An 18,624-nucleotide genomic window follows, 5' to 3' on the forward strand; every position below is an offset into this window, starting at 1 on the left:
TTATTTTTATTTAAATTTGATAATATTTTTCAATATAACTGTTAGGATCATTATAAGAGTGAGAAAAAGTGGCAACTGAAATTTTCAAGTGGTCTAATAAGCGAGTTATGGGTTGTTGAAGTGCTAACTTTCCAGATTCCGTTTTCTTTCCAGATCATAAACGGTTTTGACTATATTATTAGAACTTCTCTTAAAAATTCAAAACAAGTATCTTTCCAAACTAAAACATTTTATTCCCCATATCGTTCATAAATAAAAAAGTTAATTTTTTTGTAAATTCGATAACTTGTTTATTTTGGCATTAATCGCGAAAAACGCATATTAGAACAAAGCCAATGATATACTGAATGTATTAAAAAAACTCCAATGGAAAATTCTAAACCGTTCATGTTCTGGAAAGAAAACTGAGTTTAGCACTTCAACAACCCATAACTCGCTTATTAGAACACTTAAAAATTTTAGTTGCCACTTCTTCAAATCAAATCAAATAATTCTTTATTCATCATTGCATCAATACAATATAAATAACGTCACAGTAAAAGAGGTCAAAGAATTTCAACATTAACAACAATTCAATTTAGATACTCCTGAATTGAGTACAGGCTCATAGAAATTAAATATCTCTTCAGTTCTCTCTTGAAGTCTGCACCCTCCTTCTCTCTGACATCAATCGGCAGCTTGTTGAAGAACTTTGCTCCCATGTATGATGGCCGTTTTTCAAAGAAGTGTCTCCTGTGCTGATGACGTGCATATGTTCTCCTTGAGCGTGTATGATACCGGTGGGTAACATATTCTTCATTTTTAAATTTCAATGTCAGAATACATTCCATTATGTACAGTCCATAAATTGTCAATATGTTGAGGCTTTTGAATTTTTCTCTCACAGACTCTCTGAAACCTAACTTCAATATGATTCTGACTGCTTTTTTCTGAACTGTGAATAATTTTTTCAAGTTTTCAAGAGATGTTCCTCCATAGAGTCCTACTCCAAACGCTAGGTGAGAATGAATGTTTGCAAAGTAGATGGTTCTCAGTGTAGCCTGACTTGAATAATTCGACAATACCCTGAGTGAATAGAGGCCAGAGTTCAGCTTCTTCAATATGCCATCCACATGTGACTTCCAAGACAATCGTTGGTCTATTGTCAAACCCAGGAACTTTAAGTTTGAGGTTTCCTGAAGTACGTGACCATCAACAGTGAATTCAGTCTCCTCATCCTCACGAATTCCAGCTGAAAACTTTATAGCCTCACATTTAGTTGGATTCAGTCTCAAGCAATGATCCTTGAAGAGGATAGGGCCTAAAATAGATCCCTGGGGAACGCCTCGAGTCACCCTTCTAAGTTCAGATTTGAAGATTTCAAGTTGAAATCTTGATTTGAAGGTATCATAAGTTCTTCTTCTAACTGTCACGAACTGCCTTCTATTTGAAATATATGAACGCATCCACTGCAGATATCTACCAGTCACCCCACATGAATGCAGCTTCTGAAGAAGTATATTATGAGACACCGACTCAAAAGCTTTGGTGAGGTCCATCAGAATTGATGCTGTGCGCCGACCTGCATCAACCTGCTCAACAATCCATTCAATACTACTGACCGCTGCTGTCATTACTGATTTACCGCGCTGAAAACCATGCTGTTCCTCGTCAATCAAGTTGTATTTAGACAGGTGTTCCATAAGTCTATTACTCATTGCTCTCTCAAATATTTTGGAAAAGACTGACGGCTCTGAGATCGGTCTGTAATTGCTGAGCTTGTTCCTATCTCCTTTCTTGTGTATTGGCGTTACTTTAGTTATTTTCAAAAGTTCAGGGTAGATTCCGGATACAAATGAAGAGTTTACTACACGGACCAAGGGCTTCATCAGATAAAATTTAGCTTCTTTTATTACGGACATTGGAACTTCATCAAAACCACACGATCTGAGATTTAAAAATGATCCTATTATATTGAGCATTTCCTCATCATCAACTTGGTTTGGGCGAAATCGGCATTCATTACTTCCTTGTAATACATTGATGACTGTATTTGTATCTTGAGGAAATAAAGTATTATCTGTGAAATATTCATTAAACAGCTTTGACACATCTGTTGGATTCTTGTAGAGTCTCCCATTATGCTCAATCTCTAAATCATGGTCGGTTTTATTATTTTTACCAGTTAAAGAATTCACTACATTCCATGTACATTTGGTCGGATTTATCGAATTTTCAATTAACAATTTAAAATGCATTTCTTTTGCAGATCTTAACTTTTCTCTGTATTGACGTTTTTCTCTGCGGATGTCATCAAGTGAATCAAAATCATTTGCAATCCTGGCTCTACAGCATTTACTACTTATTTCCTTTCTTAGCTCTCTCAGTTCAGGTGTTATCCACTTGACTCCACTTCCAATCCTTTTTATTTTGTCCACTACAGGAAATGATTTGTTAAAGTAATATACAAAGGTAGTATGAAATTCATTATATTTATCTTCAACCTTTGCATTAAATACATTGAACCAATTTTCTAAAGAGAGAAGACTCTTAAATCTTTCTACATCTCTTTTGGAGAATCTTCGGGTTTTAATTCTAATAACACTATCATTCTTCCTTTTCTCTTCTACATTTTTATATTCTAGAAGTTGAGCATCGTGGTCTGATAAACAGGTATCTATTCCAGTTATAATTATATTTCTGTGTGGAAGATTTGTAAGAAAATTATCAAGCGCTGATTGTCGAGTTGAGCAAAATCTAGTTGGAAAGTTCACCATGGCAGAGAGACCGTAGCTCTTCAAAATGTTCTTCAGTTCAACTGAGGCTGTCGTAGCCTCTAAAACATCTATATTCAAGTCACCAGCGATCAATACACGAGTATAATTTCTTGAGAGTAAGCTGAGTAGTTCATCCAATTTATTAAGGAATATGCTTTTATTTGAGCATGGACTACGGTATATTCCCACCAACACAAAATCAACCATATTCAACTTGAAAGAACAGACAGCCAATTCAAACTGAAATTCTTCGATGAGATTATCAATGAAAGGGTTTGATACCTTCTCCATGTTGACACCTCTTTTTGAAAGGATCACAACGCCACCGCCTTCTCTACCCATTCGAGCAAACCATACAACTGTCTCATAATTCGCTATATTCAACCTCTCCAACTCAACGTTTTTCATTTTATGTTCAGTCAAAATCACAGCATTTGGATTTATCTCGTTCAGAACTATTTCCAGTGAGTCTATTCGTGATGGCAGATGAAATATATTCTGGTGGAAAATTGAAAAGTCACAGGTCATTGCGGGGTTCGAATTACGAATGATAGATTCTCTAGTCATGTTCGCTGCAGATTTCTCATCTTTGTCACAACCTAAAAGTTTAAATTGTCAACATGTTCAACAGAAGATATACCATTATTCATTGAGCTCGTGGCAGTTCCCGGAAAAGATTCAAGTCCATTCTCAAATAAATTTACCGATTCATCCAAGCTGTCTGATTGAGAAACACTTGAATTTCCCGCGTTAGCAGCCGAAAGTGGTGGTGTCTGTATCGCTATGCATGAATATTCCTGCCCATTGAAAGCGCGCACAATACGATCCGAGATGTATCTTTTCCCAATAGAATTGAAATGAAGGCCATGTCTCGTGTGGAACCGTCGGCCAACATTATTAATGTTCATCAGCTCTACATTCTTGAAACGTTCACATAATTCTGATATTTCCTTATTCAACATTGCAATCTTCGAATTTAATTCAGATGTGGGTCCATGGTCATGTCTGTGGGGAAGATTTAGCATAAGTACCCGAGTATGAGTCAATGCGAGAAGCTGTTTCTCAATTTCACCAATTAGTTTCCTCGAGTTTTCCGTCTTTTCCACGTCGTTAGCTCCACCAATTAAAACAACCAGATCTCCACCTTTCAACTCTCTACATTCAGCTGAGCAAGATGAAACTATTTTATCAAAAGTTGCTCCTGGTTTTAAAATACTGCTTGTACTTTTCACGCTTTTAAAAACTTTATTCACTAAACCTTTGCCATGGCTGTCAGCGAATAATTTTATTTTTCCAAAAACATTTCTTTTTAAATTTCGCGGTTTTGAACCAGTTTGACAACCTGCTATTGATTTTGAGTACAATTCATCATAGAGCGTTCTGAATCGATTTACTTCTTTTTTTCCATGAAGTAATTCATTGTTTAGGGTCTGATTATCAGCCTCTAAGGCCTCAATTGAAATTGACATTAACCTAATTCTATCAGATACATTTTTAATTTCCTCCTTCAATTTCTCGTTGATCACATGTATTTTATCTGAACCAACATATTTCTCAATGAGAGCATCATTATGGAGTTCTGTATCTACTCTATTATCTAGTAATGCTACATTAAAATTCGATGTCACAGTTTGAACAGTTTCGAGAGGGATTGTTTGTTTCTTCTCACTCTTATAATGATCTTAACAGTTATATTGAAAAAGATTATCCAATTTTAATAATAATTAAAAGGTGTACCGAAAAGCCTTAAACGGGAATAATAGGAGAATAACATAATGACGATTGGCGAATTGACGAATGACGCTACATAATATTTAAAACTATGATCATACTATTGTATTATTATTTATTACCTATTACCATAGGTGAGGAAAGTATTGCTTTCCAAAAAGATTAAGGTACCCCAACTTCTATACGTTTAAAGGTCGCCTGAGTCAAAAAAGTGGTTTTTGGGTATTGGTTTGTATGTGTGTGTGTGTGTGTGTGTCTGTGTACACGATATCTCATCTCCTAATTAACGGAATGACTTGAAATTTAGAACTTAAAGTCCATACAATATAAGGATCCGACACAAACAATTTCGATCAAATACAATTCAAGATGGCGGCTAAAATAGAGAAAATGTTTTCAAAAACAGGGTTTTTCGCGGTCATCTCGAAAACGGCTCCAACGATTTTGATTAAAGTTAGACCTAAAATAGTCATCTATAAGCTCTATCAACTGCCCATATCTGTAAAAATTTCAGGAGCTCCGCCCCATCTATGCAAAGTTTGATTTTAGATTCCCAATTATCAGGCTTCATATACAATTTAAACAAAAAAATTCAAGTGGAAAAGATTGAGCATGGCAATCTCTACAATCAATGTTCAGTAACATTTTCACCTAAAATTAAAAATAAGCTCGAAATTCGAGAAAATGTGATTATCCAATTGCAAACTGTTGACAACTGTTGATTCTATTAAATGATTCACTATGAAGAGATAGCAGACCTCGTGTGTCTCCAGCGTTATTGTCCTGTCACCAGCTGGCTCAGATCTTTGAATAGTAGCATAGAGAAACAATAGCGTAAGTAGATATCCCATGGTATAGGGTGTTTATGTCGCAACTTTTACTGTTAACTCAAGCGATTACTGTCGATTTTTACTGTTTTGTTGGGGTGAGAGTATATGAACGGCACAGTATGAGAGACTACCAGCGTCACAAGAAAGAACTATATATACTAGTGGCTTGAGATAACAGTAAAAGTTGCGACATGAACACCCTATACCATGGGATATCTACTTACGCTATTGTTTCTCTATGCCAATACCCAAAAGCCACTTTTTGAACTCAGGGGACCTTGAAACGTATAGAAATTTAGAAATTGTGGTACCTTAATTTTTTTCGGAAAGCAATGCTTTCCTTACCTATGGTAATAGGCCAAGGAAAGTAAAAAACACACCTCGTGTGTCTCCAGCGTTATTGTCCTGTCACCAGCTGGCTCAGATCTTTGAATAGTAGACTTGAGATGCGCGTGAACACTAGCGTCAGGTGATCAATATTCATAACGGCAAGGAAAGTTGTGTAAGTGCGCCACACCAGGACCCTGTTTCATAAAACTTATAAGTCACGTGATACAGGAGAATCGCCATTCCAATTACATGCTCAATATAGCCGATAAAATCAGCTGTTCCTGTATTACAGGACTTCTAAGTTTTTATGAAACAGGGGTTGGGATTTATTTGTTCGTCTATTCATTCGAATAAAGAAAGTAATTTCAACACTATTTTAATAGATATCAGTAAAAAAACTAAAAAACGTTATATGGGATTTATTTGTTCGCCTATTCATTTGAATAAAGAAAGTAATTTCAACACTATTTTAATAGATATCAGTAAAAAACGTTATATGACATTCATAATAGTCTAATGAACTGACAGAATACTTCACATAGTATTAAGGGTGTGCAAAGGCTAAAAATAAAGTTTCTACTCGTGATATTTTTCAAAGTTTATCGATTTGTATATCATTAAGCTATCAAAGTGAAAAAGATTTCTCAAGAAAAGATTTTTTCCGATCATTACTTTTTGAGATATGAGCGCCTAAAGTTTAAATTTTTGGGACAGAACATTTCAAATTTGGTAAGTGATAAATCCATGAGATTTGGAGGATAGATTCTTCATGGTATTGTTGAACTAGTAAAACAAAATTCTCTGAAAATATTAATTTTTATTATAGTTATCCAATTTATTAAAAATAACCAAAAATAACTTTTAGGACCGGTTGCACAAAAGCCGGTTAAATTTAAACCGTGATTAATTTCACGAGAACCATTCAGAGAAGGCCTTTTTGATTTGAAGGTCTTCTCTCATTGGTTCTCGAGGAATTAATCACGATTAACATTTAACTGGCTTTTGTGCAACCGGCACTTAGTTAAGTTATTTTTGGTAAATTGAATAACTTTTTCAAAAATTGATATTTTCAGAGAATTTTTGTTTTACTAGATCAACAATACCACGAAGAATCTATCCTTTAAATCTCATGGATTTATATCTTACCGAATTTGAAAAGTTCTGTCCCAAAAATTCAAACTTCAGGCGCTCATATTTCAAAAAGTAATGATCAGAAAAAATGTTTTCCTGAGAAAACTTTTTCAGTTTGATAGCCTAATGATATACAAATCGAAAAACTTTGAAAAATATCACGAGTAGAAAGTTTAATTTTAGCCTTTGCACAGCCTTAATGTACAGAAATAATAATTTCACAACAGTTTTTTTAACATAATTATCACGATATGAAGAGGATGCGGGCGGCCATCATTATGCAGAAGACTGCCACAAAAGGACTTTTTCTCTCACCAATCCTTGCGCATTTCCAGAAGGTTCCCAAAAGCCTGTAATAATGAAATTTAATTTATTACTAGACTTGAAATGAAATCCACTCTCAATAGAAATAAGAACATCACTTTTTTGTTATTAAATGGAACGACTAGCAGTCAAAGTTATTTATTATTATTCTTTTTTTCACTTTTTGTGTAGTTGAGAAGTTGATATTGTGGTAATTATTCATATTGAACGAAAAAGACTGAGAGATTGTCAAAAAACCACTGATTAATTGATAATTAGAAAGACCGGTTTCGGTTATTACACCATTGTCAATCTCTGATAAGAAAACCACTGATTTATTGATAATTAGAATAGAATAGAATAGAATAGAATAAGTTTTAATGTAACCGCTTCTGAGGTCTTCAGAAGCATTACCTCCGTCACAATGTACAGCAAATGTCACACATACAATACAATAATTGGAAATATACTATTCTAAAAGAACTACAATATCATGATATATTAATATCATGTCCAAACAAAGAAAGATGTCCTTATATATATATATATACAAATACAAAATGTATATAAATACAGAGTGTTTCAGAAGTAGTGTCGAGAATTTTAGGGTATTGTACCTGGATGCTAGGAGACTACAAATGTCATATTTGAAGTGTCCAAAACTCAGCGGTTATCCTTATAGCTGCCATTTTGTTTTTTTCACTTAAAAATTTTTATCTCAAGAACGAAATGTTGTATTGATCTGAAATTTGACATGAATATCTATGCTATAAAGACTCAACTATAAAAAATAAAAAAAAAATTTTCATTGAAAAATATTAATTTCACTCAAATCGGTTCACTGATACTAATGCAGCAATTGCTCAAAATGCCGTCCTTCAACTTGATTACACAGTCTGCACCTTTCAATCATGGACCGTCGAACTGCTATAAAAGCATTTTCATCATCTTGAATGGCACCTGCTGCAGCAACCACTCTTGCCACAAGGTCTTCTCCGTTTTCTACTGGCGTGCTGTAAACAAGGTTTTTCATATGGCCCCAGAAAAAAAAATCTAAAGGGTTGAGGTCAGGTGAACGTGCGGGCCACGGTACTGGTCCACCCCGCCCAATCCACCGCTGACGATAGGTCATGTTCAGAAAGTCCGTAACAACATTTCCGAAATGAGCAGGGGCACCATCATGTTGAAACCAAATATTATATCTGTTTGCAAGAGGCACATCTTCCAAAAGTTCTGGTAGTATGTCTCTTAAAAAAGTAATGTACGTGGGAGAATTCAGACGATTAGGAAGAATGTATGGTCCAATCACGCGATTACCTAAGATACCCCCCAAACATTCAGCGAAAATCTATGCTGATAACCACGCACTTTGACCTCATGAGGATTGTCTAAGGCCCAGACGTGACTGTTGCGAGAGTTGAAGATTCCTTCTCTTGTAAAGCTGGACTCATCGGTAAATAACACATTTTCTAGAAAATTTGGTTGGATAATGTCTTGCTGAAGAAACCAACGGGCACAGTTTACTCTTGGCTCATAGTCGCGTTCAACCATGAGTGAACTTTTTGAAAGCGGAAGGGGTGAAGTCTTTCCTTGTTTAGTACACGCCACACAGAAGAAGCACTTGAATTGATTTGCTTTGCAACTGCTCTCGTACTCGTTCTAGGATTGAAATCGAATTTCTGCAATACTTCCTCTTCAAAAGCAACATTTCGAACTGCTCGAGGCCTACCAGCAATTACCCTGTTCCGTTCAAATGAACCAATTTCTCTCAGCCGATTGTGAGTTCTTGTGAACACCTTGTCGGAAGGGAGACGGCGGTTTGGAAATGCAGCTGCATACATTCTTCTTGCTTCGGTCGCATTGCCAAGAGCTGCTCCATACATGAAGTGAATATCGGTGTACTCCAGCGAACTAAATTCCATTACAATAATTAAATATTTGTGTAGAAGCAACGTAAGAAAATATTGAAACTGGAAATTTAAGATAGAAATAAGACCTAGGAAACGTGAGACTAAGAAATAGGAAGCACTACATCTGGTTCTTTACTTTTAATGAAACAACAATACTTTTACAAGACAAACATTATCATCTGAAAACCATTGTAAAATCATCTGTTTGCCCATATGGAGCCATACCGAGTTTCAAAGCTTCATCTTAAATACATCTGGAATTAAAAAATTAATATTGATCTTTAAATGGTGAAAAGTGGTCATGCATGCAGTACGAAAAAAATTAATTTCTCTGTTATTCTTCGACCAATCTTAATAAATTAGGTATCATTGGAATCGTGAAAAAATTTGCTAACTTTTTTGTCTCTTGTAAATTTTCTGTAAAATGGACGGTTTTCGAGATATTCGCCATCAAAAATTTAAAATGGCCGCCATTTTGAAAAATTTCAACGAAAAATTTTTTTTTATTTTTTATAGTTGAGTCTTTATAGCATAGATATTCATGTCAAATTTCAGATCAATACAACATTTCGTTCTTGAGATAAAAATTTTTAAGTGAAAAAAACAAAATGGCAGCTATAAGGATAACCGCTGAGTTTTGGACACTTCAAATATGACATTTGTAGTCTCCTAGCATCCAGGTACAATACCCTAAAATTCTCGACACTACTTCTGAAACACCCTGTATATATTCAAATATAAGATATTCTGGTCTTGAAATATAATGCAGTCACACAAATAAAAACGAACAAACAGAAATGAAAAGTAGCAGTAGCTGATACAGTATTTACTTAATGTAGGTACCTCAACATAATATTAATAATTTTAAAGTCCTAGCCAGTTCATAGAACTCCTGGAAAGTGTAAATCCTAGAAAGACCGGTTTCGGTTATAAGTTATCAGAGATTGACAATGGTGTAATAACCGAAACCGGTCTTTCTAATTATCAATAAATCAGTGGTTTTTTGACAATTTCTCAGTCTTTTTCGTTCAATTATTATTATTTATTCGTGGACAGAATCACAAATCTTATAAATATGATTAGGAAGGAACATTTATGGAAGTAATTTGACTGCTATTCAATAACAAGAGAGTGATTTAATGGCTTCAAGGTCTGTGATGGGTCCAAGTTTATTTTCTACCTGTAGTGGACGGGAATCTGCAAATTGCGCCCAACGGTCAGAATGTGTTTGGCCACTCACAGATTGAACGTAACAAAGTGAACGTCCGTGACGTCATCACGAGTGATGCCATTTCGCTCTCACTAGCAGCCGACATTACGTTCTCCGACTGAAGGAGCGAAATTCAAATTCACTACAGTATCCTAAGGATGCTTCAAGCAAAACTTTACTGTATTATGACAACATATTAGCCAAGTTAATGAGATACATATTTCTATCCTATAATTCTATTCTGATTGATATTGAAAGATTGGGCTAGAAACATGATTGTACGAACAATCATTTATTGAGATACAGTAATCTTGAATGAATAATCTCTGTCAAATTGGTTCTATAGTGAGGTCCACGTTATAATGACAGTATTTGATTAACATTAGTGTTGCTATCCTTGTCTATCATTCGACAAAGCAGGTAGTACTATCCTTTTCTAGCTCCGCAACGATGCCAAATCTGTTTGTGACAACGTAGAAATATAATTAATAAAGGCAGAGAATAGTCAACACTGTTCTTCTATCTTTATCCACTGCCATTATAATGTGGACCTCACTATAGCAGCCTACATTGGTACCAGATTTTTTAAGATTGGACCAATATTAACTGAGATATGGCAGCTTTAGAGGTTGCTGACCCACCTTAAGAGGGTTATGTAACGTTATTTTATTGTTTGAAATGACCTAAAATCGCTTTCTATTAACATTCAATGCGAATAGAGATTGTTGCATTATTGAGGCGACTCTATCATCATGCCTTGGTTTGCACTGCAACCACGTATATAACTTTCAGTGGTCACCTATAGTGAGGTCCACGTTATAATGACAGTGAATAAAGATAGAAGAATAGCGATGCCGATTCTCTGCATTAATTAATCATATTTCTACACCGTCAAAAACATAATTGGCATCGTTGTGGACCTAGAAAAGGATAGTACCACCGGCTTTGCCGAATGATAGACAAGGATAGCAGAACCAAAGTTGATCAAATACTGTCATTATAATGTGGACCTCACTATATCACTAAGGCTGCCATATCTCAGTTATTATTGGTCCAATCTTAAAAATTCTGGTACCAATCGATAGGCAATTAAATTTACTAAAAAAATTTATTCTTGTAAAGTTTTTGTAAAACCAACGGTTTCTGAGTTATTTAAGAAACAAACTTTTAAATGGCCGTCAGAATTTGAAAAATTATCTCAATTTTTTTGTAGCTTTGCCCAGTTGTTATAAATGATCGTGCAATCTTAAAAATTCTGGTACCAATCGATAGGCCATTAAATTTACTAAAAAAAGTTATTCTTGTAAAGTTTTTATAAAACCATCGGTTTCTGAGTTATTTAAGAAGCAAACTTTTACATGGCCGTCAGAATTTGAAAAATTATCTCAATTTTTTTGTAGCTTTGCCCAGTTGTTATAAATGATCGTGCAAAGTTTCAATTTCGTATGTTTAACCATTATTTAGTAAAAAAGTAATAAGTGAAAAATCAAAATGGCCGCTGAGTGAGTAACTGAAGACTTCCGGACAATTCAAATATGATATTTAGATATGTTTTTCACCCAGGAACAATGCCCTAGAGTGTTGGTAGGGAGTTCGTAGGCACCCTGTATACTTACCCAACTTTATTCCTATCCAGAAGACTGGGAAACATTGATCGGATATAGGCGCACGTACAAATCAACAGCAAAACAACTGTTAGGAGACTTTGGAAGTTGAAAATCGCCGACTGAAAATTGAAAATATTGTTAGTTGTTGATAGAGCCTCTCCATTACACATTACACCATCAAATACATAATTATGATCATTCTATAGTTACCTTAGTCCAGGCAATGAATGCTCAAAAAAGGTGTAGAGGGAAAAGTTTGGAAGACAATTTTTGACCCCGCAGTTCTGTTAAGGGTACTGAGGAGGTAAACATATCAAAAGTCCCCACCCCTAGCCCCTGTGCTAAGGGGATGGGGGTGGTTCAAAGGTACCATTTTTTGGTTTCTCGCATATAAATCGATAATTATGCATTTTACAGACATGACTATTCCATAAGAAATCAAAGCTTACATAATTTCCTACAATATTGATTTAACAACTTTTTCTCTATCTCTCTCACTTTTCGAGATATCCGCTCTATAAGATGTGACATTTTTGAAAAAAAAAACACATTTTCCTTCAATTTTTTGCTATTTTTGCTCTTATAACTTTTTGAATATCGATGGGAAAAATCCATGCTGATCATGAGCTTATGAACCATCAAATTCTCTTCAATTTGATGTATAATTTCACAAGTTTACACACATCCCCACGACTGTTGCAGCCGCTTCAGTGTTGAGTGTGATATCTTCATTTATGCAAAAATAGACAAATTGACAAAGGAATTTTGAGAGAATGTTTTGAACACAATTTTTGACTTTGCAGCTTTGTTGGGACCACTTAGGGGGTGAACATATCAAAAGTCCCCATCCCTACCCCTTGTGCTAAAGGGATGAGGGTGGTTTAAAAGTTGCATTTTTCAATGTTCTGCTTACACGCTCATATCTTGAGAAAAATGCGTTCAACCGACATGACTAGCTATTTAGAAATGAAGCTTGATAAATTCTCTATAATATTTGTTCTGTGGTGATTTGTCATTTCTCTAACAGTTATCGAGATATACGCTCTTAAAAGTGTAAAATTGTTAAAATAACAGCTTTTAATCCTATTTTTTATGTTTAAGGGCCTACAACTCTCCAACAATGCATCGTAAAAATGAATGCTCACCGTAGATTTGTAGAGCTTTGTTTTCTCTTTAATTTGATGTATTATTTCACTACTTATTGTTTTCCTTCTATTGTTATAGCGGATTCAATGTGGGGGTGAAATTTTCAACTCTGCAACAAGTGTCAACTTAGCAGTTCCACAACTTCAATAGAAGGGCTAGAGATGCGGATTTTGGGCTTTGTATACCTCCCAACTAGTCGTCATTAATCTACAAAGTCAAAAATTTTGTACCAGATGTTCCATCCTAGGTCTACCTCGTCCTCTCACACCATCCAAAACCAAATCCTGCATTTTAAACGAGAATGAACAGCTAATATTACATCAATCAGCTACCGTCTATAAAAGGCATTGACAAGACAGAGGTTCGGCAATGTTTTTCTCCTATCTTTCTCCACTGCCATTATAATGTGGACCTCACTATAGAGGCAATTAATATCCACTGATAACTTGATAATTTATCGGTCGATATAGCAACATCGAGCTCTAAAATAAAATAACTTGATAATTAGCAGTCGATATAGCAAAACATCGAGCTCTATGATATAATTTATTTAATGTTGTTTTCCATCACGAACTACTTAGGCTAGGCGCATACCCAGTTAGTCAAGCCAAGACATGATCAGACACGTTTAGTCACAGTACTTCACATAGTTGCTTATGATGCAACACACACCGATCAGTCATTGCAATTAGACATGTCTTCATAAGCAACTATGTGAAGTATTGTGACTAAACGTGTCTGATCATGTCTTGTCAACACACACCGATTAGTCATTGCAATTAGACATGTCTTCATAATCAACTATGTGAAGTATTGTGACTAAACGTGTCTTGTCTTGACTAACCAGTGTGCGCCTAGCCTTAGGCTACTATTAAATCACTTTCTTGTTATAGAATAGAACGACTATAGTGAGGTCCACTATATAATGGCAGTGGAGAAAGATAGAAGAACAACGTTGCCGAACCTATTTCTTGTCAATGCCTTCTATAGATGGTGGCAGATAAGGTTTATCTTTTTCCACTGCCATTATAACGTGGACTTCACTATAGTATTAGATCAGACTTTGTCCAATGCCAAATTTACTTAAATTACTATAAAATAGTATTTTTTCATTTATTGACCATGTAATTGAGTCCCAAGATGAATGACTGGGATTAATAACATTTTCTATTCTTGCGTAAGGTATCTACACATTAATGTTAATCTTTGTAATGTTACAATGCAAGGTTGCAGTGAAATACCGATTTTCAGTTCACCCAAATCGTCCGACAGCGTTTGACCCAACATCAACTTCCAACTGACCCATTTACTATAGTGAGGTCCACGTTATAATGACAGTATTTGATCAACTTCAGTTTTGCTATCCTTTTCTATCATTCGACAAAGCCGGTGGTACTATCCTTTTCTAGGTCCACAACGATGACAATTATGTTTTTGACGGTGTAGTAATATAATTAATTAATGCAGAGAATTGACATCGCTATTCTTCTATCTTTATCCACTGCCATTATAACGTGGACCAGACTATACGGTCCGACATAGTTTATTGAGCCTAAAGTTTAAATAGTAATCGGATAGTGAATGGCTCGCTCGGTGTCCCATCTTACAATCTGATTGATAGCTCTACGCCTCCAAGCATTACCATAGAGAAACAATAGCGTAAGTAAATATTCCATGGTATAGGGCGTTTATGTTACAACTTTTACTGTTATATCAAGCCGATTACTGTCGATTTTTACTGTTTTGACCGGGTGAGAATGTATGAACGGCACAATTTAAGAGACTACCAGCCTCATAAAGCTTCACAGGAAAGATTTACGTGGACTATCAGCTTGAGATAACAGTAAAAGTTGCGACATAAACGCCCTATACCATGGTATATCTACTTATGCTATTGTTCATCTATGGTATTAGATAAGTTTTATATATATTTTTTTTCACAATTAGAGATGGGAAGTTCGGATCACTTTACTGATTCGGGTCAGTCGTTCACGTTCACTGTCGCGACCCGTTCAAAAAGACCCGTTCAATTGAACAGTTAATTCCCTATAGCTTTCATATAAACAAGCAAAAAAAAAAAAAAGTTCACCACAGTTGATGTGTAAAGACAGTAAAAACAGGGGTCAAATAAACGGGTTTTTTGAATAAATGTGATCCGGATCACTCGTTCACCTTAATGACCCGTTCAATTCGAACGGGTCATGACCGAACAACACATCTCTATTAACAATATAGAATAGAATAGAATAGAATAGAATAGAATAGAATTGTTTATTGATCAACAAATATAACATAATATATATGGATCGTGTCAAGTTAAAAACTACAAATAAAAAATAAATAGGCTATAATAGGTACAGTCATGCCATGAGAAAATGTCTTAAATTAGTCGCGACAATAAGTTATTCCGTACAAGCAGGCAAAACAAGGTGAGTAGTTCATTCTCATTTTAAAGTTAACATGTGTAAATTTAACATTGCAATATTTGACTATCGAGATATTCCTCTATTGTATAGAATGCGTTACGTCTCAGCAGTTCTTTTACTATTCTCTTGAATTTGCTGCTTGGAAGACTTCTAATTGTTAAGGGAAGTTTATTGAAAAGAATAATCTGCTGGTATTTATGGCTTTTATAAGTCTTGTGCAGCCTTATAGAAGGTTTTATCAAGTCAAATTTATTTCTTGTGTTGTGATCATGATTTTCTTGCTGTTTCATAAAGTTATCTTCATTTTCCTTCATGTAAATTAGATTTACATAAATATACATACTAGCAAGGGTTGGGACGCTAAGTTTCTTGAAAGCATCTCTACATGACTCGTTGAATTTGAGTCCTGCAATGCATCTTATGGCTTTTTTCTGCCATAGAAACACTCTGCTGGCAGAAGAGCAGTTGCCCCATAAACGGAGACCATAATTTAAATGTGAATGGAAGAGACCGTAGTATGCCATCATCAAAACTCCAGGGCTGACTGATAGTTTAAGTTTACGTAGAAGAAAGGTGACTCTTGATAGTTTTTTACAAAGAAACTCGATATGGTCTTCCCAGCATAGCTTACTGTCCAGCATTAAGCCCAGCAATTTGACCGGCTTCGTGTAGTTTTTTAGGCTAGGATCTATTCTGCTCTTCAAGGAAAATAATATCCTCTCAGTTTTGGTCTCATTAAGACGGAGGCTGTTGGCATTGTACCATATTTTTGAGGTTTTTGTTGAAACGTCAAGGTCATGAATAAGATTTTCCGCATTCGCACCAGAATTGAGAATTGTAGTGTCGTCGGCATACAATATTAAAAAGCATGGTATATTACAACTGAAATCATTACGAACACTAGAAATAAAAACGGCCCCAAAACAGACCCTTGAGGGACGCCTGTTTTCACGGCTTTTGGGCTAGATAGTTTATTATTTACTTTTACCACCTGTTGTCTATTGCTCAAGAAGCTTTGAATCAGAGTCAGCTCGCTACCTTCAATACCATAGTATCTCAACTTTTCAAACAATATTGAATGTGACATGGAGTCAAACGCACGACTCAGGTCCAGTAGATCACCAGCAACCATACATTGGCTTTCAAAGCTCTCAAGAATGTAGTTGACAACCTTTTCAATCGCCATAGTTGTTGAATGATTTGGTCTAAATCCAAATTGATTGGGGTTGAGCAAATTATTTTCTACAAAGTACTCATACAGCTGTTTCAGTAGACATGCCTCAATGATTTTACCTACGATCGAGACTATTGCTATTGGTCTGTAGCTTTCTGGCAGTTCCTTTTCACCTTTTTTATAGATTGGATTTATTATCGACATTTTCAAGCATTCAGGAAAAGCTCCAAGTATCATAATCAAATTAATTACACATGTCAGTGGACGGAGAATCGAATCGATAATGTTCTTCACCGTATAATTTGAAAGACCAAGGTATCCTCACTTCTTGAGGAACTGAGATTTCCCACTATGGACTTCACCGTTTCAATGTCAACCTCTTTCCATGCAAATCTTGGTGCAGCCACATTTTTTAAATTGATGTTTTTAGTTTATTCAACTACAATAATTCCATCTGTGATATTAACATTGTTTTTAATTATATAGACTATATTGCATTTATATTGAGGTGACATTTGTAATGTATTTAAGATGTGTATTGTTTGATGAAATGTTTATGACCTGTGTTAATATTGTATTACATACGATGCATAACATTAAAATAAAATTGAATTGAATTGAATTGATGAGATTACATTTTTCCAGCATATCTTCCATTGTAACTGATGTAGAGATAGACATATCCTGAGCATGAACTCCTGCACTAAGAAAAAAATCATTCAGTTTCTCAGGAGGAATGTTGATTGTAGTTGATGACTTATTCTTGTGTTTAGATTCATTGTTGATGATTTTCCATGCTGTTTTACATTTATTGTTAGATTCTGTCAACAGCTTGTCGTTGAGTGACAACTTTGCCCTAGCAATCGCTTCAGTGTAAAGTTTTTTGAAATCTTTGAATCTCTCTTTGTCTTCATTGGCACCTCGGATCTTCCAAATTTTATACAAGACTAACAGGTGGTTCTTCATGGTCTTGAGTTCAGGATTGTACCAACTATTAACATGCATGTTTGAGTCATTGGCTCTATTTTTGTGGTTTTCATAGGGCAAAACGTCGTCAGGTATTGAGACAGTATATTCATTATATTGAGACAATATCAAAATACATATGAGGCCATAGTCCTGGCCTAATGCCATTAAGTTATATCTGTCATAATTTTTTTGATTGGAATCAATTGAGTATGTTATTCTTATTACAAAATTAAACGACGGCCACTTATAAATTAAAAACATACTAAATCGATATCAACCAAACATTTGATGACAGGTGTAATGGCACTGGACCTGGAATTACGTCTACATCATATTATAATATTGTAACTGGGCCCTCCTAAAGGACAAGAGGCAGTCAATTGATTAATATTTAATACATAGTGAGTTTTTTGATATGTTGCTATAAATGTGTTTGAGGTATCATTTCTGTATAGGTAATCTAGAATCAGTTGACAATTAATTCACTATATTATAGCCTACTCAAGTCACGTAAGCTCAAGTGTGAAAACTCTAATGAAAAAATGCATAAGGCTGAAACGTACTCACCATATTAAAATTAATTTGAATAGATTATTATTTGATTCAAATAAACTAACTCCAAGTCAGCAGTTCCAAATTTGAGGTTATCTTAATTTGTAATTTGTAGGTTAAGTTTTTGATCGGGTCTCTGGCCACTGAATCGTTACAGAATGCAAACTCGTCCAGAATTGTGTCACCAAAATCAGCCATCTTGAAAGAAAGTCAATCTATAAAAAAGATTGAAAGAGTATTTATTATATAAAGTATGTAGAAGTCTAGAGCAAGACTGAATTATAAAATTCGAGTTTAAATTTAATGATAATTATTAAAATCATAATTATTATACATTTGAAATTTATAGTGGAACTGGACAAAAGATTTCTTCATTCACTTCATGATTGTTTACTCTTAACTCAAGCAATTTTAATTTTGTATAAGTAGCGTACATTGAGTAATGGAGCATATGTTGAAAGAATTTTAGAAGAAACATTTTATGACTAATAAATGGTTCTGATGATCAAAATAATAATATTTTAAAATACATTTAAAAGATTTTTGCAA

At 34.9% G+C, this 18,624-nt stretch overlaps 1 protein-coding gene across 1 annotated transcript; it reads right to left on the reverse strand.

Annotated features, from left to right (window-relative positions):
* Window positions 1–6,051: 6,051 nt before the first annotated feature.
* LOC111060207 (protein kish-A) lies at window positions 6,052–18,224 on the reverse strand. Its single transcript, XM_039435835.1, has 3 exons — window positions 18,091–18,224; window positions 11,818–11,927; window positions 6,052–7,128 (listed from the first exon to the last, which is right to left on the reverse strand). Exons 1-3 carry the CDS (start codon window positions 18,091–18,093, stop codon window positions 7,023–7,025), a joined length of 219 nt encoding a protein of 72 aa, XP_039291769.1. The 5' UTR covers window positions 18,094–18,224; the 3' UTR covers window positions 6,052–7,022.
* Between the last annotated feature and the right edge of the window lie 400 nt (window positions 18,225–18,624).

This window comes from Nilaparvata lugens, chromosome 9 (assembly GCF_014356525.2).
Source record: "Nilaparvata lugens isolate BPH chromosome 9, ASM1435652v1, whole genome shotgun sequence".
NCBI lineage: Eukaryota > Metazoa > Arthropoda > Insecta > Hemiptera > Delphacidae > Nilaparvata > Nilaparvata lugens.